The sequence below is a fragment of the Acyrthosiphon pisum genome, chromosome A1 (genome assembly GCF_005508785.2).
Source record: "Acyrthosiphon pisum isolate AL4f chromosome A1, pea_aphid_22Mar2018_4r6ur, whole genome shotgun sequence".
Lineage (NCBI taxonomy): Eukaryota > Metazoa > Arthropoda > Insecta > Hemiptera > Aphididae > Acyrthosiphon > Acyrthosiphon pisum.
In genome coordinates, this window is record NC_042494.1 from 6,354,107 (window position 1) to 6,380,127 (window position 26,021).

General features: G+C 30.5%; 1 protein-coding gene across 8 annotated transcripts in view; it reads left to right on the plus strand.

The window, feature by feature from the left end:
* Nucleotides 1–26,021, plus strand: part of LOC100165930 (small conductance calcium-activated potassium channel protein) — a 398,891-nt gene that overhangs the window by 268,033 nt on the left and 104,837 nt on the right. The window contains exon 1 of one of the 8 annotated variants that reach the window (XM_008182752.3): nucleotides 18,058–18,402. The exons of the other annotated variants lie outside the window; for them this stretch is intronic. Within the exon in view, the coding sequence (XP_008180974.2) occupies nucleotides 18,373–18,402 (30 nt within the window). The 5' untranslated portion in view covers nucleotides 18,058–18,372. Of the gene's footprint in view, nucleotides 1–18,057; nucleotides 18,403–26,021 lie in introns of those variants that run through there. 8 annotated transcript variants of the gene reach the window in all.

The window sequence follows — 26,021 nt, forward strand, 5'->3', positions numbered from 1 at the left end:
AACTTCTAAAGTATAACTATTATATATCTATGATAGTACCACGGTTTTTTGTTGATGTATAACGCGTTATAACTTATAAGTACCTAATAGATATTATGATATGATTAATTTGGAATTTATTATAGGTACCTATTATAGGTCAATTTTTTTTTAATACCATAGATAAGTATATATTATATGTCTAATACATAGACTGATATACCGTCTCCGCTCAGAATCGTTTTTCTTATACAGTGATATTATATCATTGAATTCAAATTTAATACTGTCCATTATACAGTGACCCACTTCTAACCTACTGTACAGCAGAGCGACATCCACTTACCCACCTTTTTAATGATGAAATCTTCAAATCTCCATTAGTACCGACATTATCATATCAGGTGGTAAATAAATGAGTGATTGAATAGAAGTCGGAAATTCTATAGAAATTGCATATTATTATTTGTTTTGTTTTTCAGCTAGTGGCATTAATTAAATTCTTATTCATTGTGTGGAAAATAATAAACGATGTTTATATTCAAAATACTATAACGGTAAGATCAATTTAAATAGTGCAGAACGATTGTCAGAATTTAATTTTATAGTTTGATTAAAAGCTTATAATTTTCTCCAAGTATTTTTATATAATATTATTATGAAGACAGAGTTTACGCATTTATTAAATATTTTTTTAGTGCGAATAATGTTGGCTATAATTTTTTGTTTGGTTTCGTATTTTTGTAATTCGTTCCACGTGTCTTTTATTTTTAATAATATATAACACGTATAAGATAAATCAGTCGATCCGTATATTTCTGTTATAAAATGACAGATAATATCTAGGTACAGGATGCAACAAATCTTTCAGCTAATCCGCTCGCCATCACTATAACAGTATTTTCCGTTAATACACAAACAAGACATAATAACGGGTCATAATATATCAGTCGATCGTATATTATACAATAATATACTGAAAACTAAAATGTAAATTATAATCGTCATTATTTACAATATAGTACAATGAATGACCATATTATTTACACACAATTTAATACCGTCACTCGCATGAAGTCATTCGCAATGAAATTCGTGGGTATTATCTGCAGCCTACAAACGAATGACTGTGTTTTGGAATGCGACAAATTATAGTAGTTACTATAGGTGGTGTGCGTGTGACTTTTCACCTCTGATTAACACTATGTTCGCTCGTAATGATTACCGCAATATTGTCGGTGGCATGGTTGGTTCGTATATGCACATTCAATAATATTATATTATTATTATTATCATCATCGTCGACCACGCGTAACTCGATAATATTATCTTTATTAATTATTATTATTACAATTTTCGGTGACAACGATTTTATTCGTCTCTCGCATCGGCCGTTCTATATAATAATATGATGTACCTACCATACCTACATTTTATATAAAATAATAATAATAATACCTTTATTATGTTATGTTATCAGTATATTTATTGCGATACATAGGTACACGTATATACGTATAGTTTATATAGGACGTAGGTATATAATATGCACTGCATGTCGTGTACCAATATACGCATCGACAGTGATTGACGGGCAAATACACGAGTGAAAGATGACCACCTGTGAGCGTGTAACATAGGTAATATTGTGATCGTACGACACAACATATCTACATGGTCATAGTATATGACTGGTGCACGTACCTAAAATAAGTTAGGTAGGTATACCTAAACACACAACACATATATCATAATATTAATATATACCACACTTGACCAGGAGTTTCGCGGGTTTCGTGCAAAATATAATAATATAAAACTACATTACAGGAAACTTCGTTTCGGACACTCGAAGCCATAATATTGACGTCACTGTGTTTGGCTATTTTATGAATCAATCATTTTATATCGAGTTGAAAATTTCCGAGAGTGAGCTTTTATGCAAATGTATAAATTATGTAGCGCAGTGAGAAAGAACTAGATAACCCAAAAAGGTTACAGTGAGTGGCCTATACTGCCCCGTAGGCGAAGAACGTTGTGAAAACTACATAGTCTTGTTTTGTTTTTCTCATTACGGAACAGTGCTGCATGGTACGGAACAAATAACTATTGGAAAACAAAATAAATTGTTCAGTTTAAAACACTGCACTGAAGACCGTTCGTCGAAAAGGTCAAATTATTTGAGAGTGGTATCCCTCGTGTTATTATTTTTTTTTTAATTATTATTAAAATGTAAAACAATATGTACCTACAAACAAGCACATTAAGTAATTTGTATGCAATAATAAAAACATAACATGAAAATAACTTTTGAGGAAGTCACCCATTAGTAATAACTGCGAACATTTAGTTCGATTTGCAAGCACTAATAAAGTAGATCGCGATTCAAATTTCGTTTGAGCTTTATGGGGGGGGGGGGGGGGGGAATTATCAGGAATGTAGAGAGTAGCTATATTTTTGATGAGGGAGTTAATACTAAAATTAAGTTTAGTATGAAATCGGATATAGTGGATTTTATCTATGCCTGGGATATTTTTTTACTTTTAAGTCATTGTGAGGTTGAATGTTGGTCATGTACTATGGAACACCAGTTATAAGGCACATAGAAATAGTCTGAAAAGACTAGATGGAACGGACGTTGGAGGGTTTTGTTTGCCCCCAAATCTGGATGCCATATGACCAAACGGTCTGATCATTGTATTATACATCATAATTTTGATTTTTAGATATTTTAATGAAGACTTTAGAAGCTTTAAGAACTTTAGATGGAGTGGGTTGTTGGCAAGCTTTCTTTTATTTTATAGATGAGGTTTCCAAGTTAGACGTCTGTCTAAGATTATACCTAGGTACTTGGTCTTGTTTGAGACAGGTTTGATTTTGTTTTTGAGTTTAATGGTAGGGCACTAGGACAATTATCCGGATGATGCGCTGATGTGATAATGTCGTTATTGGTTGAAAAAATAGCAGTATGTGTTATTTTTAAATATGTTAGATGGTTTTTTGGGCACTAATTGATCGTGAAACTGTTAAATACATCAAGAAATCACACTATTGCAAGCGAATGTCAATCATCAAACGTACAAATTGTATTTTTTACTGAAAAAAAAATATAAGAACTAATATATAATGTGAAGTTCTTCAATTCGGTTTTACACGTCAACCAACAAATCCATTGACTAATACTATCTGATGAATCATCAACACATATTGGCAATTAATTCAAAAACCACAGACTAAAAGCTATAATATAGCTAAGGTCTGTGTCAAAAACATTACCTACGTAGACGTATACCTACGAAAAAATATCAAAATAAGTGTGTAAAATATAGATATTTGTAAAAATACAATGAAATTAAAATTCTAGAAAATTATTTTAACGGTGATAGTGCGAAACGTTGTGTCGAATTAAAATTGATATTATAAAGTAATTACTTCTATAATAAGTAGTTCTTTATGTATTATGTTTATCATTATGAATTAAGAATAATCACTTATAGGTAATACAGTTTTCTAGGAAAAAAGTAATAATGGATATGTTTTATAAATCTGTTTTATTATTTTAAGGAAATGTTGGCTTGAAAAATAAATTATAATAGAATAAAAAAAATTATTAAATTCCATTTATTAAGTCGATTTTGTTGACATAACATCGTCATTTATTTTTATCTTCAATCCAATTACAAAATTATTCTAAAGTTAAAAAATGGAACCATGCTTTACGTTTTTAATGCAAAGTGTATCATAATTATTGCCGTCATTCCATTTATGGTTTTCTCTCAAATCTATCACAAATAACCAATCTATATTGAACCATTATTATTTTATTCAATAACGTTTATTTATTATATTTTTCTTCTATAACATAATAATATAACTTACGGAGTTTTTAAATTCTAATTATGACATAATATACAAAATTCTTGATGAAACAGCACATTGATCGATGTATATTTTACATATTTTGTTGGTTGAATAAATTGCTTTTCTGTTTTTCTTTTAAACATGAACATTACAAAAATAACCAGTAATTTATTAATATATGTATAATAATATATAGCTATAGTTTATACAAATGCATGTTAAACCTATTAACGATTATTTAATCGTGATTGCAAAAACCTGTAGAGCCTTATTAGTGGTATTACACTAAAATTAGACGTACCTTTCTTTATGAACTCAAAGACCTAATTGGTAACTTGATACTTTTACTTCTTATTACCTACTTAGTTATTGTCGGGCCTTGGTTACGATACAACAATTTTTAATTGCAAACTACTTACAAAGACAAATTTGACTTATATCTACATTTATATCATCAACATTATGCAAATAAATTATGACAAATTAATGTGGTTGCAATCTTGCGTAAATCACATTTATCCATATTTTTTTTTTTTTTTTTAAATGCCCTGGGGCTTTATTATTTAAACGACCCAAAGGTCTTTATAAATATGTTTGACAATTATACATATTTTACATACTATGATACAAAATATATATATTACACGTTGATGGAGACACTTCCAATGAAGTGGCTCCTGCCTTAATTTAATATCTTAAACTAAGTCGTATGGTTTCAGACGCTTAAGACGTCTGATATCCTTGGAGTTATCTAATAATTGTATGGCTAGTGTATTGACATGGTGATCTAGCCTCGTCTCGTGCTTGCGAGCAAACCTTTGAATTTCGTCTGCTACTGTAGGCAGCATCATATCACGGTGAATTGCGTTGTTTCTTTCGAACCGGTAGGCTGCAGTGATGGTCCGAAGAGCGATGTTTTGACAGCGTTGTATTATATCGATGTTAGACTTACTGGCACAACCCCACAGTTGAATGCCATAAATCCAGATCGGTTTTATAATTGCTACGTACAGTAGACGTTTGTTTTCGATGGTTAACTCGGAGCGGGGTCCGACTAACCAATAAAGTTTTCGCATTTTTTCTTTAATTTGAATTTTTTTCTGATAGACGTGGTGTTTCCAGTTTAGACGAGAGTCGAGGTGCATTCCAAGATATTTTGCTGAATCTTTTTGTGGGATTGGTGTTTGATTCAATACTATTTGAATATTTTCGGTTTTACGTAACGTATAGTTAACGTGCACCGATTTATCGCCATTGATCTTAATTTTCCAACGTCTTGTCCAGGCAAATATATTGTTAATTGACTTCTGTAAGTTATCAGTTGCAGTGAGCTGACTATTACGTGTTGATAAAATTGCCGTATCGTCGGCAAACATAGCTAATGTTGTGTTGTTATCGTTTGGTATATCAGCCGTATAGAGTAAGTACAGGATAGGTCCTAGAACACTACCTTGCGGTACTCCAGCTGATATGTCTTTCCATTCGGTTATTGCTTCTTCGTGTACGACTCGAAATTGACGGTCGGTCAAGTATGATTCAAGAAGTGCACACCAAGTATGTGGTAGCTGATCACGCAGTTTGATAAGGAATCCTTTGTGCCAGACTTTGTCAAAAGCCTGGGCTACGTCAAGGAATACTCCACAGCAGTACTTTTTTTCTTCAAGAGCTTTACTAATCACATTAATTACTCGATGTACTTGATCGATTGTCGAATGTTTGTTGCGAAATCCAAACTGATGTTCTGGTATAAGATTTTTTCTCTCTATAATCGGTTTTAGGCGTTTAAGCAGAAGTTTCTCTAAAAGTTTAGATAAACTTGGAAGGAGTGATATGGGTCGGTATGATGCGACATTTTCAGGCGGTTTTCCTGGTTTGAGTAACATGATCACTTGTGCTCGTTTCCATTGTTCTGGAATGTATTCCATGCGCAAAATAGCGTTGTATATGTGTGTAAGATGAATAATAGCCTTCCTTGGAAGTTCTTTCAGCATTTTTGGACTAATTTCATCATAGCCTGGTGATTTTTTTGGGCTTAAATTGTTATCAATTTCTTTAGCAACTTCCAACGGCGAGAAATGTTTAAATCCATATTTATGAACAAGTACGAATTATTTATGTATCATATAATTGCCTTAATGACGATCTACTCAAAATGTAATATTGGAACGAAAAATTATCAAGTAGATTCTTGTTTTAATATAACTACGCATTACACTATTATTATTCCTATAATGATTATTAATGTTTTTATTTACAACTAATATACCTATTTTTTTTTTTTTTTTTATTATTTTTTTTTTTTAAATTTTTTACGTCTTCGGCATAATATTGTAAGTAAATTATTATTTCATATATAATTTGAATTCAAGTTAGGTCACATAATTATACTGTAAGTGCCACAAATTGTCTTTAGGTTTTGACTATTTGTAATAAATAATAATAAATAATACTTGCCTATAACAAAACCAATAATTTTCTTCATTCTTGCTGGTGCAGTGGTGCCATAATATAATATGCCGTCTATCGTCGTATAAACCATCAGTATACATTAGGGCTAGTTAAGCTTTTTTTGGATAAAGATCTACTGAGAATATATTTGTTTCACTGTGGGAGCCATAAAAATATATACAACTATTATCCACAGTGGTCACCGGGGTTTTTTAGGGGAGCTACTAAATATATAATAATAAATTCTAACAAAGTTGGGTCGACTTTGAGATCATTCTCGATTGACCGTCCAGGCCATTTAACCACACACGGTAATATGATATATAGCATATACATACTATATAATTTAAGCAACGTAGCTACATTTTTAATACGCTGAAATATAATTTACTATTTATTTACCTGCTGTTTACTATTTAGTGCATTAGCAAAATATATCAGTGTATCGTGATGTGCAGTGTAATTTATAATATTATGTTTCTGTATTTTTACAAAATAGTTTGTGATTCAAGAAATAATGGACTTGAGTTGTTATATAAAAATATTCCGTTCCATAGACGATGTTTCCAGATGACAGTTATTGTTAATCTCTCTATCGTATAATATTGATAAATAATAACAACAATAACGTTGACAATACACTTTTATGACGCACATGTATGATACAGAATATAGAAAGGCTTCAATTTTTTTAATATTTAGGCATGTAGGAAATACGCGTGTCATAAAATACACACATTTATAGGATAACGCGTCATCCAACTCACCCACATTTCTTCAGTGTTTCGATCACTATAAAACTAACGCTCATTCGACGTTGCCGGTATCCAAAATCTGCAGAGTAAACGACAGATGCGCCATTCACGATACGCCTTTAATGGCAATGTTTTTGTGAAATCGCTAGTTCGGCGTACGACGAAACGCATTAAAATAATAATATAGCGCAAGAAAAACAAATTATTTTACCCATGGATCGCGTATATTATTAAGGTTTCAGAAATTGTACTCCTATAACGTCTCGTTCATATATTTTTTAATTTATTGTTGAATCGCTTTTATTACCATGTGGTAATCTCATTTTGTTTTAATTATTACAAAACGAAAAAAAAATATAAATCATAAATATTTATTTAAAAGACATTGTTCGACCATGGGAGTGGGAAATTATAATTATTCTTCCGATGCAGTCGCATGATACCGCGCAATGGCATGACCATAATCTATATGACTATTATTTTACCAAATACTGTGTTTTGCGCCATGTTAATTTTTTTTTGTAGCTTAGAATTGTAAATATTATAATATGAACATTTTTATATTTTAGTTTTTTGTGCAGTGCAATTTGTAATCTCCATTGTCTATACTTGGATGTAGATATGGGTGTGGGGTATATTTTGAGTTTCAACTATTGTCTTTTCCCGTCCTTTGAGGGTTTATAATTTATTTGTGAATGTAGTTCCAAAGGATCGCTACAGTCTCTTACTGTAGGCCTCATCATTTAGACGATGTTTTTAGACCCAGGCGTATAGATAGTATTTCATGCTTATCATCCAAATTTTCTTTTAATACGATTTTGCCAATCAATCCAAAATAAATCATTTTGAGTAAAACGCCAACATTAAATTTGCATGTTTTTTTTTTATAATCATTTATGTATAGTATAATATACGATATACATTCGATACATGGTATCAATACTTCATTGCATATTCTTTGACGGTTTCGTACCACCTTGTATTTATATTTCATGTCATTAAAAATGTTATTAGTATTTCCCATTGAACGCTGTTTGCATAACACACACATACAGAAATATAATGTATCGTATTCACTAACTACACAAGAAGTAGTGAGACATTTATTAGTTCAACAGAACCCAGGCTCAATATTTACTTGTCATTTCTTATACAGTGTGTTATTATAAAATTAATGAGAAAGTCAGACATCTGGGAAATAAATTATTTTCGGTTATAACTTATAATATTAAACTTGATCACGATTTCTCCCTTTTACTCGTATTTTTAAATAATAAAGTTTATTTTATAAGTTCATAACCTTTGATTATATCTACGATACAATTTTATTTTATTTATTTTTCAATTATATTTAATTATAATTTTATTTATTTATGTAGTTTAAAATCATATTTAACAAAATTAAAAATCCTTCGACAAATTATACATGTACCAAGAATACAAATTGTATCGCACATTCAATATTATTCAATTCAGTTATATTATTCAAATATACAAGTTTCTAATTAGGTAGCTAAAGTGTATACTTATTTTTATTATTCCTCCAATATTTCTGTCAGTATGTTTAATTTTAATTTTTTTGTTTGATAATTTTAAAGTTGTGTGTTATATTTAGAAATAATAAGTTTTAATTTATGTACCTTCTTTTAAATGGGAAATTCTTAGATTAATGAGTTTAAATTGTAACGAAGGTTATACATATCTTGCCTCAAAAATCTTGATAAACGTATGCGTCCAAATGACTTAATTTATGTGTAAAGTCAGGCTATTTTTTATTTTTAAATTAAAATTACGATACGAGTGTCGCATATAAAATCGTGAATTTGTATTAATTATCGGGCATTGATGTTTAATTCGTCGATGTTCTCAAGTCTAATATATTATTATGATATAAATGTATACCTATACGTATTATAGGTCCGTAATAAATAATATTATATTATATTATATTATAATATTTTTACGGAATAACAACACATCGCGTAGATGAAAACTTTTCAACTTGTTAGACCAAATGTCTCATGTCGGATAAGACTAAACACTAAAGTGCATCTTGTTTGTTCAACGCAGGTTTACGGACGAACGTTATCCGGAATGCTGACGGAGTTTTGGGGGGAAACGGTTTCAAAAAGTACCTACCGAGACCGTAATTGGACGGTGGAGCCAAAAAAATAATAAAACCAAACACACACATACACAAAACAGACACACGTATTATATATATATGTATATTGTACACTGCAAAGCGTTCGTTTTCGACATAGCACGACTAAATCGACCGTCCTGCAATTACGCAACGGCCCCAGTTTTTTTCGCGTTTAATTAAAACCTACGCGCACAAGCGTCGCTGCGGTATCAAACGCGGATACCGACCAAAACATGGACCCGGTCCAAAACGGTCACTTACATCAGCCACTGTTTCTGTTCCCGGTTACAGCAAAAAAAAAATTTTTTAAAAATACGATATCGATGTTTTCGATTATTATTGTTGGTCGAACAGTCTTGTAGTAGAATCAGTTGTTTCGAAGGAACGAAGGTTCATCAGCACTTGAAGGATGTAGATTTTGGATTGCATATCGATTAACTCTATTTAAACGAAACGTACGTTATTTAAAAGACGTACGTTTTTCGAATGATATGCATAATATAATATTATTGTATAGGTACTATTTATTAATAATAATAATGAAAACCTTAAATACCACTGAATAGTATCTTGGTAACCTCTAAAACGCGGAACCTCGGATGAAACAACTAATTATTATACGCAACTTTTGGCAACCCCGAGACTTAAAGTTCCTAACTTTTGACGCACGCACAATGTCTACGAGCAGAATTGTCTAGTCAATAATATTGTTGTGGACGTAATTTATTAATGTAAACAATTCAATCAATAATTTTAAAAGATAATTTTTTGTTTCTTGGAAATGTTGAAGTTATTCTTCATATAGTTTTTACACTAATTTGAACTTTAAAAAAAAAAATTATTTAAATGTATTGAATAACATTAAATGAACGTATTAATTAATATGAACTGCCTACCTATTAATTAGTATAATAGATTATTATTTATAGTTGGAACTATTAATTTACTACTTTGCCTGATAAAATTGTTTGAAAAAATTATTGAAACAGTTATGAACATAATAGTTATTAACAATCTTAAGCATTCAATAAATATTTCAATATAATATAACGATGGAACACGTTTTATTTTTAATTTGTGTAGATTATCTTTAGATTTTCAAAAAATATTTAATGTTGATATCATAATATTCTAATAAAATATTGTCCATTTTATTTTTCATTAAAAAATAATAAATAACTAAAAAGTATATTGAGGCCAAAACCATTAAAGTAAATGCAAATTTTAACTTCAAAATTAAAGACATTTAATTAATATCTGTATATTAAAATAATATTTTATGATTTTTAGTTAAAAAATTAATTTAAATGTAAATAATTTCAAAACAATGATAATTGTTTTAATTTGAAAACAGTTTTAGTTATTCTCCACTTGGAAATTCTCACCAACCCTTAAACAGTAACAGGGCACTCGAAAGTAATTTTTGTACTTGAAGACTCCATATTAAATGTTAAATAAATTTAAAAGTAAAAGAAATCACTTAAATCTACTAACAAACTGAGTATTCAACAATTACACTGTATGATTATATTTTCATACCTAAAATTATATTATAAATCGTAAAATTAATACGAGTGATATAATTTATTTTGATATTATGACGTAATTAAACGACCTAATTGTATTTTAAAAATTTTTAATTACAAAAATGTATTGTCTTGTTTTTGATTATATCAATATTGTTTGTTCGTTCATCTTTTTAAATTTTTATAATCAACATTTTATTTTATCTTAATACCTTATTTTCTGTGTTATTTCAATAATTTGAGGTAGGGAAAGCATTAAAATTACTTCCGCCTCAGCCGCATCACTTACTGTACTTAGAAGAATTTATAAATCATATACAGAGTAATTCGCCAAGCTTGATCACCCCAATTTTTACCTTAAATAATGAATCTATTCAAACTCTGATTTTTAGAATTTTTACATTTAAATATATTATACAAGTATACAACATAACCCTATATATTTACCTAAAATTATGCTCATTATAACAATCAATTTAATGACAATTCTAAAACAATTCTAAAACATTTTAAAATGACAATTTTAGTAAATTATCATACGAATATTTTTGGATCATATATTTATAATATAACTGTATTACTATAAAAATATAATATAAAATATAATGGATTATTTCTATAATTATCGTAATGTATTATATGTATCAGATTCTTGAAAGGAAATTTAGAAAGTTAGGTTCTAGATTTTAGAGAAAAAATCGAGTCACTGGAGAGTAAATGAAAAAAAGTAAAATAAATAATACATAAAGTGTAGACAAGTCTAGGTGTATTAAAAAGGTTTGAAATTAAGTTTGCCACAAATTACATGGGAATTGGTACTTAAAACAAATCGCCGTTTTTTCAATATTAAAAAGATAATATAGATACTTGCCTAAAATATATATTATCTTTTTCAATATTAAAAAGATAATATAGATACTTGCCTAAAATATATATTATACTCTAATTATAAGTTTTAAATAAATTACATAAAATTCTTATTATAAATCGAGATTATCCGGATTAAATTAAGTTAATTTGTACGTTTTTATGCCTATGTTAATATTTTTAAAAATAATATATTTATTCTAACATTTAAACCATTGGGTATACCTACATTTTATTTGTTTTGAATTAATTTATGTATTTGAACAATTAACAATATTATATTCCTATTATAGTAAGTTTCTGAATATTATTTTTAAACCGTCAGAAAGAATTTACGGAATTTTTGTATAACACGTGTTTTTAAAATAAAAATGTTAACGATTAACATCAATATAGATTTATTATAACAGTTGACAACTTTTCACTTTCATATATATTTGTTCTTTTTCTTTATAAACCTAATATATCTATAGGTGAACAAGGTCAGATATAAGTGAAAAATCAAATTTACATTTTTTAATAACATGTAAGTACACAATGCTATTATATACCTGCAGGCTACAATATTATAAATACGTAGGTAGGTACGTTTAATTTGTCATGAAATGAAATGTGGATTCATACAAGATTGAAGATAAGATTATAATTCTGTAACATAAAAGGCATACAAATATACTATTAAAAAAATAAATACATTATGTCACTTAAAAATAACACTTCAAAGTTGTGTACTATATTACGCCTATAGTATGTATTTATATATTATTTAAATGTATATAGTGCAGGTTTTTAGGGTTACGCTAGCCGCTCATATTGTATTCATTCGCTGACCTACTCTGGAATTGCATTTTAGTTGGAGGTCGTTATTTTTATGAATTGCTTATATATTTTTTTAGACGAATGTTTTCTAAAACTATTTAGCTGACACAATTATTTTCCAACACAATAATACAGTCTGACGCGGAAAACTCGAATAAGAATTTAAATTAACAAAAATCAACTAACTTTTTCTGTCAATTAGCTCTTGTCTTGAGACATAATTTGTTAAGACTTTTTATAGAAAATATCACAGTAATTAAACTTCAAAAGACTCAAAAATATATTCTTTAATTTTTTTTTTTTTAAACACATTAATCTAAGTTTATAATTTAATGAATGTATTAGTTAGTTTTAAAGTTTAACCAATAAAATGAAATATAAGATATTCTAATATTTTTATTATCTTTTTTCAATAAACTGTATTAATAAGTTATTTAGATAATACGATGTTCACTATTTAAAACTTTAAAATCGTGGAGTACTTACATTTTTTCAACATTTCGGTTTTAAAAACAAAAATAACATTACAAATACCTAACTATAAGGCTATAAACTACTGCTATATCTTATAAGCAATAAAAAGCTGTATTATATAACTAGAATAATTAAATATATTAGATATACATAAAGTTTGTTGGAGTTTATTTTAACTCAAAATTGATAGTTAAAATTCAAAATAATTAAGAAAATAATTTCAGTAACTATCAATACATATTTCCCCAGTAAAAAATTCTTATAAATCGTCTCCGAATAGGTCACACAAGGCTGACTCATCAACACCTCATGGCCAAAAAATAACCCACCCAATGTATAGTCTGTGGGGTTACACTAACAGTGAAGCACATAATTACTGAGTGTTATCAATACGCCGAAGATCTAAAAAAATACAACATCCCATCCAACTTAATGTATGAAGCTCTAGGACCAGATAGTGAAAACATATCGAACATGTTAGCCTTCCTCAAAAAATCCGATTTATACGACAAAATTTGAACCTACTGTTAAAGAAAATTGTAATATAAATTTAAATTGTAATCATATATAATGAACACCATACAAATACTGTATTTTTAATAATGACTATGTAATTTTGCACAAAACTAATAACCTTTGTTATTGATGTTTTTTAAGTTCAATAAAAAAAAATATTTCCCCAGTAAAAAATAAAGATGTTTAATAATTATTGATTTAAAAAATATTTCATATTTTTATAATATTTATTTTTTATAAAAATAAGATTATCTTTTAATAGTCACGTTACAAAAATAAATATTATCAGTGTTAAATTATTATTTTTTATTTATTATATAAACTTAGTCTATGATGAGCTCGTAAGAATATTTAAATATAATACAAGATTTAATGTAAATTAAATTGTTAGAATCGTAACAATCTTTCAATTTGATTGAATATTTGTATTTGAACCTTGGTAGGTACTTATATAATATTTAAAGAAAAATCACCCACTTTTATTTAAGTATTATAGATTTACTTGAAAAAATTAATAAGTTATTTTACGTGTACTTTAAGCTAGATGTCAAATATTTTCTGAGTTATGGCTGTAAAAGTATTTGAAAAAAGTTCAAAAGAACGAGTAACAGCATAAAAAAATACATATATGGATTTTACTACTTTCATTTTATTTTTAGGATCAGACATAAAATATTTACTGATTTAGATAACATTTTCTAGCTAAGTACAAAATTCTTATTCCCTAACCGAATCATAAAGTTCTTTGGTTTAATAATATAATATCTCAAGTCTAGACTTTTATTTTTAATGTGGCTCAATTTTAATAAAAATATTACAATTATCCATTATACTAAACAATCATTTGTGAAAACGATATTAAACTTCTACATTATATAAACATTTTTACTAACAAATTAATAAATTATTAGATACATGTATAAATGTTTGTTTTTAGTTTAAAGTTGAATAGTTTTATGAACGAATATTAACCAAAAATAATTAAATAGTAAATATTGAACTTAAGATGACGTGACGTCCGCATGGCGTGATGTCTCAGTCTTGAAAATGTACAATATAGAATAATTAGCGTTCAGCAGAATTCATTTTGTGTTGTTAGTATTAGTGGAAACGTAAATTTAACTGTTATCAAATTTAAAGGTATGAATTATATTATCTGCATAATGCATTTTATCAATCTCTTGTCGGTTTTTTCTGAGATCATACGCTGGTAAGCTCTGCAGTGCTTAGTACCTAGTATAAAAATTTAAAAATGCTCGTAACTCCTTTTAAAATACAAATAATGAAAAAAAACCTACAAGTGACGGACAAGTTAATATTATTTGTTCTTACAGTTAAATTCAGTATTGAGTGAATTTCTTGAAAATTGATTTTGTTGAACACTCCCCAGACATATTTTTTTTATAAATATAAATATTATATATTAAGTAACAAATAAAAAAAAATCTAATTTTCTTTTCACATTGTCGCTTTATATATTAAATAATCAATAGTTTATTAACCACGTTGATTACTTATACCTACTACTATGAAAACATTTTTAGTAAAGTATAATATTTTATTATAATTGGATTTGTGTTGTAAAAAAATTGTTGGGCCCTCTCCCCAGGTCTTTGCTCGGGATCCGTGCCTGCATTAATCATCAAAAAAACCATGATATTAACAAATTATCGTTTTTTGGAACACATAGTTTATACGCACAGGCGCACAGCCATATTACATGAATTTTATATGATATCAGTGGGCTAGTTAGTGGAATTTTTTTAAATAATTCACTAATTTTTGGTAACTACACGACACGGAGTACCGTGTACCAAAAATTTACCAAAAACTTCCCAACAATTTCCGTTTGTCGATATTTTGCTACATTATCTCCATTTTTTTTTATTATTATCGATTTCATTTTAGATTTATATTATTCGTATAAGTCTTGACGAGGTAAACGAAGTAAAAAAAAAATTCTTTTATAAACTATACAAACTTTCACAACATTTTATTTTAAAAACAGTAAGTTTTAAAATTTAAATTTAACATATAATTTATATTCATTGGAAATGTGAAGATAAAACGAAAATACAGATTTTTACAATAAAAATTGTATTTAATAGGCACTTATATTGTCTGCAAGATTAACATTTTATAATTATTTCTACAAAATGTGAAAATACGATGTATCTTTATTTGGTTTAATCATTAATGAGATTGTTAACTAGTAACGATAACCGGATAACACTGTGGTTTCATTATTATTTTAAAATTAATTTCTCTTCAGACCAAAACAATAATATTATTATTGTATTCATATATTATCCATAATCATATTATATTATATTTGTGTGGTTGGATTGTTTTTAATTTAAAAAAAAATACAAATAGCTATTATCTATACATTTGTATTTATTTATAAGTGATGAATAATATACTATAATTGGGTAATGATAATGAAACACACTATTTATTTTATTTATAAATTATATTTCATTTATATGTACATAATAATTCCGTATGCAATGCCAGTGCAAAAGCATCATTTACTCATGTTACGATCCGTAAAATTGAAATCATGAATGTTTAATGAACTCATTGTATTTACGACATTACTGAGTGCACATAAACATAACAGTGGTTAGGTTAGGTGAAATTCGATGATAGGATATAAAATCGAATATTCCTTAGGTTATTTTTTTCTTTACGAGACTCGTTATGTCACATCATAATATTGTGATGATCATTGACGTGTTACAAACAAGGCAAGTGGACTGAATTGGTCATTAACGCGCTGGACATTTTTTGTAGTATAATAATACTACCTACCCATGACCGTACGACAATATTATTATGGTGTGATACTCTTTTGACGGCGACCGATACGTACTTACGACCAAATTATAATGACGGTAAAACATATTGAATTCTGCCACGAAATATAGTGTTAATAAAAAATAACAAACGTTTTATGACGATAAGAGAAAACGATGGAAGTATGAAAATCAGAAAATAAAAAAAAAAATTCCTACGCCAAGCCGGCCGACGCGACGCATAATGACGACCATAAATTTCAATCGCAAACCAATTGAATAGCGAATACGACTACGACTCTGTCTCGGTGCAGCGCGCGGGATATACATTTTTCAACTCACACGGCCTCGACGCTAATCTGTCATGTTGTCACAAACATAATTCTCGCGACCACACCGTGTGTTTCGGTAGGAAATCGAGAGCGCGCGCGTTGCTGTGGACGGAAGCGAGCGAGCGAGCGAGCGATCGCGAGAGAGAACCGCAAGCTTACCGCCGCCGCCGCCGCCGCCGCCGCCGCCGCCGCCGCCGCCGCCGTCGTCGCGGGTGTAGAAGAATACGAGAAGAAGAAGAAGACGGCGAAGACGATGGCGGTGGCAGCGACGGCGGTGCAGATGGTAGTGAGGCAATTGCGGCGTGTGGAACGGCGGATGGCGCACGCTCTCGACGACTCTCCCTTTCTCGCGGTGTCTCTCTTTTTCTCGCCTCCTCCGCTCTACACCCCCACCACTGGACCGCCCACGCCCCCGCTCTACCGTTCCGAATCTCTTTCGCGCGCGATCATTTTCTCTCGCTCTCCCCGCAAGCTTCACCGCCGTCGCACCCGCGCGCGCGCGTGTCCGTCTTTGGCTGGCGGTTCGCGCGCGCTACGCGAAAAGCGGAGGCGGCGGCACACCGCGCGCGTATATTCGCCGCTCCGACCGGCCGGCACGCGCGCGCCGACGGCGGCGGCGGCCGAAAACGGCGGTCGCTCGGACGCATGTGTTGTACCGAGAGCGGGGGACGGGTGGCGGTGGCAGGTGTGGCGTATGTGTACGCGCGGTGGCGTAGTTGGGGTCGAAACGTAGGACGCGTCGGCGGCCTGCAGTCAGGGTACAGCGTCCCCCTGCGTAAACGCTACGTACAACACGCACGCCGATTTCGGTTGACACACACGCGCGTGGCATTCGGACGTCGGTTGTTTTTCATTTTTCATATTAAACAAAATTGAATGTTTATCGACGTTTTGTTCGAAAAATAAAAAAATGAGATTGTTTTAAAACGCATTATTCGTTTTGTGGTTCCATCCTTCCGTCGGCCCAATATTTTAATTGTAATAACGTTATACAACGGTAATAATAGTATATTACCATCATAACAAAGGCAATTCGCGTCTCCGTCCCGCCGGCCACCGTGCCACCGGCTTCGTGTGACTAACTGCCGCCAATAAGGACCCGAAGCTCAGCGCTACGCCCGCAAGTACAGAGTCATAACACCAGCTTCGGATCGTGGACGACAAGACGACGATGTGGTGGCCGGGGCGCCGGGGCGCCGGTATCGCGTCGTCAAAGACCATTTTTGCGATAGCCCTTGCCGGACGGTTGTCTTCGTTGAACTCGTCGTCCTCATTTAACTCGTCGTCTTCGTCATCATTTTCACCGTCGTCGTTGTTGTCGTTGTCGCGTGCGTCTCCGTGTCCGTCACCATCGTCGCCGTCCTCGCAGCGGTCGCCGTCACCGTCGTCGCGGTCGCCGTCACCGTCGTCGTGGTCGTCGTCACCGTCGTCTGTTGCGGCGCCCGCCGCGTCGTTGGTCCGCGTGCCGTCCGTGCTACAGTTGCTACAGTCGACGCCACCGCCTCCTCCGACGTCGCACCGTCGCCGGTGCGTGGCGTGAGCGCGTCCCCGAGACATGACGGCGCGTCAGCACCGTCACGCCGCTGCCGTCGCGATCACCACCGCCACCACGACGTCGTTGTCGTCACCGTCACCGTTGAACGCCGTTACCGCCGTTGACTCCTCCGACACGACACGTACCTACTCCTGTTCCTCCAAATCTTCCACCTCCACGTCCTCATCGTCCTTCCCGTCCTCCAACGCCACCCATTTCACCCGCTACACGTCACCGTTATCCTCCGCGACAACAGCAGCCACCTACGCAGCCACCTCCTCGTTATGGTCCCCGTCAACATGTCTTGACACCGGTCCATGCTTCTGTGTTATATCAAAAGTACAGAGGTAAAAACCGTAAAATATGAACATAAATATATTATAATCCTCATAGTGTTTTATAGTGCGTTTTAATGTACCATCGTAATAATTAAATGTAAATATTATGTTATGCACTTTATTTGCGAGCCAGTGATTTTAATTAAATAATATGACATTATGCCTGAAATTATGTGATGTTCGACGTCCAATAATTTTTAAACAATCGGCCCACCATTCGAACGACATTTTGGACTCTAAATACGACCAATTATTACTGTTTGTTTGGAAAAACGAAAATAATTATTCTCTAAATGATTTATAAACACTATTTTGTTTTCTGGCTCTCTCTCATCTCTAATCCCGCAGTAAACACGTCTGTGTAAACTTTAGATAATGTGTAAAAAAATATAAATCTCGTGGGCGTTGTTAATTATATACGTTCGTACTTACTTACTACAACACATATCGTATGTTTTAATTCTATTATAACTACTGACTGGTACAGAAGTACAATTATTCTACAAGATATCGATACGTTTTTAATCGTAAAACCAAATGCCGCATAACAAAATAAGGGACTACCTACATTATTGTATTGTATTAAATAAATAATTCAGTAAAAAGTGACCGACCACCTCATGATAATAACACCATACATAATATTAACAATAAATTATCAAAAACACAAGATCTGGGTATTTTTTATAAGCTATAATAGTTTAATTAGTATAAATTATTTATTGCAAATTAACTTATGCAAAATATGAATATTACGACTAACAAATGAGTAAATATCAGTGTCATTATCATTATTAGTTTCAAATAATTTATTGCTTTATTATTACATTCAAGCTTTCACACAAATAATCATTTATACGCGCGGTCTCTGCTTATAATATAATATAATGTCAGTATAACAGAGTATAATAAAAGGTATTCACGATTTGGTTTTTCTAGTAAACAGATTATATTTTTTGATAAAACAAAAATTTGGCTAGTGATGTATAATAACAAGATTTTTTTTTAATGGACTGAAATGTTTTTGTTACACAAAAATATTAACTGCATGGGTCATTAGGTTCTAAACTATATAAATAAACTATATTATGCCATAAGTATAAATTGCGAACAAAATCTCACATAAAATAATTAACTAATTGTCTGTGGTATGTATACATCATTTTGAGGAGTTTAACAACTTTTAAAACGCCCTCACTTACCTTTATTTCACAATTTTGGATTGATCCCAAGTATTATAAAATTATATTTAAGTATATTATATTTCACGAGATAAGATAGTTCTCAGCAATAAATCGTTTTTATTTTTATTATATTCACAAAATGGTAAAATTTATTAATTCATGTCCACGTGTATACTGCAATAGGAACATTACATTTTTATTTATTCGATGCATTAGCGGACGACAATACTATTATTATACTACGATGAAAATGTAATATTCCGTGTTTGTACAATTAGTTATAAATATTGCATGTCAATGGTACAGTAATAACAAAATTGAAATTGTCATTAATTGTACTTGCTAAGAAAAAAACATTTGCGCGCACCGCATCGCTGATAAAAAGTATTATAAATCAGTAATATGAAAATTTGTTTCATTTGATTGTTATTTCTAAAATACGTGTTTGTATTCGATACGTAATATCTATATCATAATAAGATTCACTGAGATCAGTGCTTACTTATCAGGTTTCAGGTATGGTAACTATTATAATTTCTAATATCCTGATGGTACTTAATTATTGTGTAGACACTTCATTCAAGTACAATGGACATTTCTGCAATTACTAAAGGTCGTCATGACATCATTACTTCATACTTAATCGAAATAATATGATATGTTATTTCTATATTTCCGATCGACATGCATAACAAAGTCATTGATATGGCAAATCATCGTATTTTTCTTCCGTTTTAATATAATTAAAAATTTAAATAAACCTATATTTATTTTTATAAAATTAATTTGATTTTACTTACACTATTGCATTTAATAAGTATTTTAATGCTAATATACAGACAACTAAAATAATCTATGTGGTAATAGTTCAAGCGAATTAAACATTATAAGCTATAACGTAAAAATATTTTAATGTTAATTCTGATCAATTTGTTTACAGAAACGTAATGTTATTATATCGAATGTACATTTTTTTGTCTTTATACAAGTACGTATAATATGATAGTACATAATCTTAATTATTATGTTTTCTTAATGTAGATTAAAAAAAATAATAATAAAAAATAAACACAATACTTAAGTGATAGTATATTATGGCAATTTTTTTTTTTTTAAGAAGTTAATTTTTTCGGAAAAGCACATTAATTTATGAGACAATTAAACAATTTTAAATAACTGTAATTAGCACCTTACTAGATAAAAAATATAATAAATATGATATTTTAACGAGATCGTAATTTGAGTACTTATGTAGTTTTCAAGGGAATAGTTTAACTCATTGAAGAAATAAAATATGACTATCTTTTTAAAACTATACCACTATATTGTTCCATTGGTTTACATCAATAATGTTTTGCTGTTTATTAAAATATATATATATATATATATATTATTTTCAAATAATACTAAAACTAAAATAACATATAACTTTTTATAAATGGCGTACAGTATTTCTAATTATTTTATTGAGTGATGTCACATATCCTTTTGACAAAAAAGTTATACAAATATATTATACTATATATTTATGCATTTGAATAATAAATGCCCATTTATAATACATTGTAGTAATGGGAAAAAGGACATGACATGTCACTTTTCACCCACGGTCACGGTGTAAAATATATTATTGAATATGCTTAGGATTCAACGAGACAGATGATATTTTACGCACCCTTAGTTTGACATTTTACAAAACGCCGAATATATAAAAAAAAAAAAAAATGTTCAGATCAAATAACGAAAAGAATCCGAAAATTCGATGATAACTTTCATTGAAAGCGATTTTTATTCAAAATAGAAACAAAATAGTCCCCACATAAATTTTGAAAAACGATGTATTTCCTGTACGTCAGATTATTTTAAGTGTGAAAAAAAAAACATTCAATCGATGTGAGTAATATTATTCTATTTCAACCATTTACGATGATATTTTATGTTTCTATAATTCTTTACTACTTATCGCACCACTTTTTACGAAAGATACAAATAGGAATAAGGATGGCAGTGGCTGTGCATTCATTCAGTGATTTCCCCCATGGCAACGAATGACTACGGTATACTGCGGCGGCAATGATCTACCTCATTACGTCCGGCACACAGTAACCCCTCTGTATTAATTGCTGTTTAAACACGCATATATATAAGCACACGTGCCCTAGAGAAAGTCTCGTTATATTATCTCTCCATCTCTACGGTATCCTTTTTTCGGGCCGGGTTCATCATAAATCACGGAATCCTAAGCGCACTCACCTCCGCCCCATCGTTCAAGCACATAATAATATAAGTGCCTTATATCCCTATATAACACCTCCGCCGTTGCGTCCTCGAGCCACTGTACGTTGCAGTGTTTCTCCGACCAAAATTCCAAAGTCTTCGTATGGGTACTATATATTAACCCACCCCCTGGCTCCGGCAGCGGTGTGCGTCCACCCGTATCCGGCACGGAATATGTTGGGTGTGTCTGGCGGATTTGATAATAGTCGATAAATTACACCTTCGATTAAATCGTCAAATAGATATTTCACATACGGCGCGCTTGCCGACTTGATCTTGGATCACCGTTATTGTTTTAACGGCGGGTGAACGATATAATATTATAATATTGTCGGTGTAGCGACAAGCTAAAATTACCCGTGTAGGTATAAGTACAATATACGTGCTAATTAAAACTCATTCATAAATGGATATAGAAAATTCCACTGTCCGCTGTTCGATTTGGCATGACACTACGTAATATAATATTATACATTTATACTGCACTTATCATGAGCAAGATATCCGCATTGTCCGTGCATTTTTCATATGAATTAAATTATTAAAATTGTTGTCGTGAAACCCATACGCACGTGCGTGCGTGCGTGTGTGTGTGTGTGTGTGTGTAAAAATATCAAAACAAATATGACGGGGAGGGGGGTTAAAGTCGACGGTGGTGAGCGTTGATCGAAATCAAACGGTAATGATAGCAGGAAAGTTTTCCGCCCGTGCACTGGGAGCTGACTCGAAACCGATGTACTTTATACTGTACTTTGTAAAAGAAATTGTGTTCAAGAAGTCGAGAGGAATACCGGATATCAGAGCAAAACTTTTCACCTTCTAACTTATTATTTAGTTCAATATCTCAAGTTTTCTAGCGTAGTTACTTAAATTTACGGTTATACATTCATATACACGCAAATCATCGTTACTGTTATTTAGCCCATTGCAGTAGGTACCTGCAATAAATCCACTCGAGCCACAACTTTACCACAATACCACAACAGTAAATTCCTATGACAATTCGAATTGCACTCAGGTATAGAGAACGATCATATTATGTAATATATAATACTAACGGCAGTACAGAGGTACTTACCTATATCGTAAATCAGTCATTCAAGAGTATCGTTTTCCTATCGAATAAATTTGTAAAGGTTTATATTTTATTTTATTTTGGTTCTTATACAATTTGCTTCTATACTTGATTTTTTTTTTTAATTGAAGTGTAAAGTTATTAAGAACATTTAACATATTATTTGTTTGTAGGTACCACATATTATGAACATTTTTTTAATTTGAATGATTATAATGATGGTGTAATGTATGAAAATACTTCTAGTTCAAATCCACTGACATATTGATTATAAATACATAGCTGATCACACGACGCATTGTTAAAATCACCTGCGTATAAAAATTGAAAATAATAGCTATAAAAAATAACAGATTTTGAAACAATTTGTGGCTTTATTGATTTGAATAACTTAGCTAGGTACCTAATTTAACTACATCGTGGTGGTTCAGTAATTTTTTTATGTAAGTTTAAACAAATTATATAGGTATATAATACTAACATGAGAGGGAGGGGGTATAAATTCCTTACACTCAGTGCTCGAAGTGGGGGGGGGGGGGGGATACGGAGTGATAGCATCCCTCTACTTTTTTGTTAGATGAAGAATAGAAGAATGCTTTTGATGATATCAGGAAATCTGAATTGTAATAGGCATCCCTCCACTTATCATGAGCCATTTCGACCGCTGTACATGGATGCTTATTACTGATACTTTTCATGTACCTATTATTCTATATACTTTGTTAAATAATGATGAAACCACTTGTAAATTACAATCACAAGCTTAGAAATATATTTGAAAAAAATCATGATTTTTTAGTGAAAATCGGTAAAAATATCTTAATTTCTCCCAAATCATAATAGTACCATAATTTTGATTAAATCATATACAAATATCATTTCTGTGTCAAGATTATGTGTAAAATATCGAAAATCTTAATAATAACATATAACTAGTACAAATTATATCGCATTAGATATTAAATGCAACTATACACAAATAACCAGTCTTGTAAAGTACCTGAGTAAAAGTATTTGAGTAAAAGTATTCAAATACTTTTTAAGTACTCAAATACGTATTCTAAATACATTTGAAAAAAGTACTTGGGTACAGTATTTGAATACTTTTTTGAGAGTATTTGTATTTAAAATCAAATACTATTTTTAAATGCTTTTTTCGTCTTACTTTATTTACAGGGACGCCAAAGTTAAATAAAATAATACAAATTTGAAATTGTACAACATTTTTATTTATAGATCATTCATCGTTGTATTTTGATATATATTGTAATATTTTTAGTGGTCTATAATTTAATTTAATGTATACACTATACAGTTCGTCGATTTCCTAATAACATTTCACCATTTGAAATACCTTTACTCGAATTATAGACATTATACACGCAACGCAATGGTTATATTTGTAACCAGTTTAGGCCTTTAGGGACATTACAATGTCCGGTTAAGTGTCGGTTAACTTTAACCAGATAATGTAAGAACGGCCCCCTTCGACTAAACTATGGATTGTGTACTAGTTAAAACTTAAAAGCATCAAGTATCAATACGCCATTTGTATCGTGCTGATTTTATTATATTTTAGATTCTGAGTGGAACGATGAATGTATTGATTTTACAATGATGTGTGTTTTTTTTTTTTTTTTTTTTTTTTTAATTTTTTTTTAAATTTTTTTTTTGTGTCTGTCATCAGCTTTTAGGACAGTAAAAGTGCTTGGATATTCTTAAACAGTACCTTTTCTGATAGGAAAGTGAATCTAGTTGGTACTTTGGGTTGTCAAAAGTAAAATTTTTCCAATAGTTTTCAAAAGCGCCGTGAAAAACAAAAGAAATATATATATATATATTTCCATTTTCTATACATGATAAAATTTTCAAAATATTTTGATTTGTTTTGAGCTGTTTACGGACAATTTCAGTTTCCAATTTAATTAGTTTTTTTTTCTATGAATGTCAATAAAACTCTATTTGTTAAGTAAAAATACTTGAAAATTTAATACAAGGCTCCTACTATATTGTTACAATGAGATTTGAAAAATATTAAAAATCCTTAGTCACAGTTTTTTTTTATTAGCATTTAAAGTTCAAAAATTGACAAAATATGTAAAAATCACGAAAATTAACAAATTATTTTGAGTCAATAACTCGTAAACATTTTTCTTTTTAGAACTAAGATTTTAAAATGCAATACAAGATTCCTTATAGGTTAATCTACCTTTATCAAAAAAAAAATGTCTATAAGAAACTCAAATTAAATTTTTATGAGCGTTTGAAATTCATATTTTTACAACATTTGATATTCGCTCGATTTCTCATGTGACAAAATTCTTATTTTATTGTAATTAAAAAACGAATGACTGTAGATATTTGAAATTTTCACTGAATATTTATATTAGCATTTTCTATATACGATAAAATTTTGAAAATAATTTGACTCTTTTTGAGCTGTGTACAGACATTGTAAGTTTTCAATTTTTTTAGTTTTTTTTTCTATGAATATCAATAAAATTTTATTTGTATGATAAAAATGCGTGAAAATTTAATGCACGGCTCCTGGTATATTGTTACAATAGCAATAATATATTGTAAAATATTAAAAATACATAGGTACACATTTTTTTATAAGCATTTGAAGTTAAAATTTTGACAAAATTTATCAAATTTAAAATTGAATAATTATTTTGTAGTTAAAAATTATTAAAATGTTCAACTTTTATACCTAAGGATTGAAAATTTAAAGCAATATTTCACGTAAATATTTAATTCTGTTACCAAAAATTCTAAGAAATACATAAGCACAGTTTATTTTTATAGTCATTTTAAGTTCAAATTTGGACGAAATTACATATAAAAAAACCTGGAATAACTATTTTAGTTATTTTGTTGTGATTGTATAATATTACTTGTGAGTACTTGAAACTTCTAAAGTATACTATTATATATCTATGATAGTACAACGGTTTGTTGTTGATGTATAACTCGTTACCTAATGGATATTGTGATATGATTGATTTGGAATTTATTATTGATACCTATTATAGGTCAATTTTTTTTTAATACTATATGATAAGTATATCCTATATATAGGTATGTCTAAT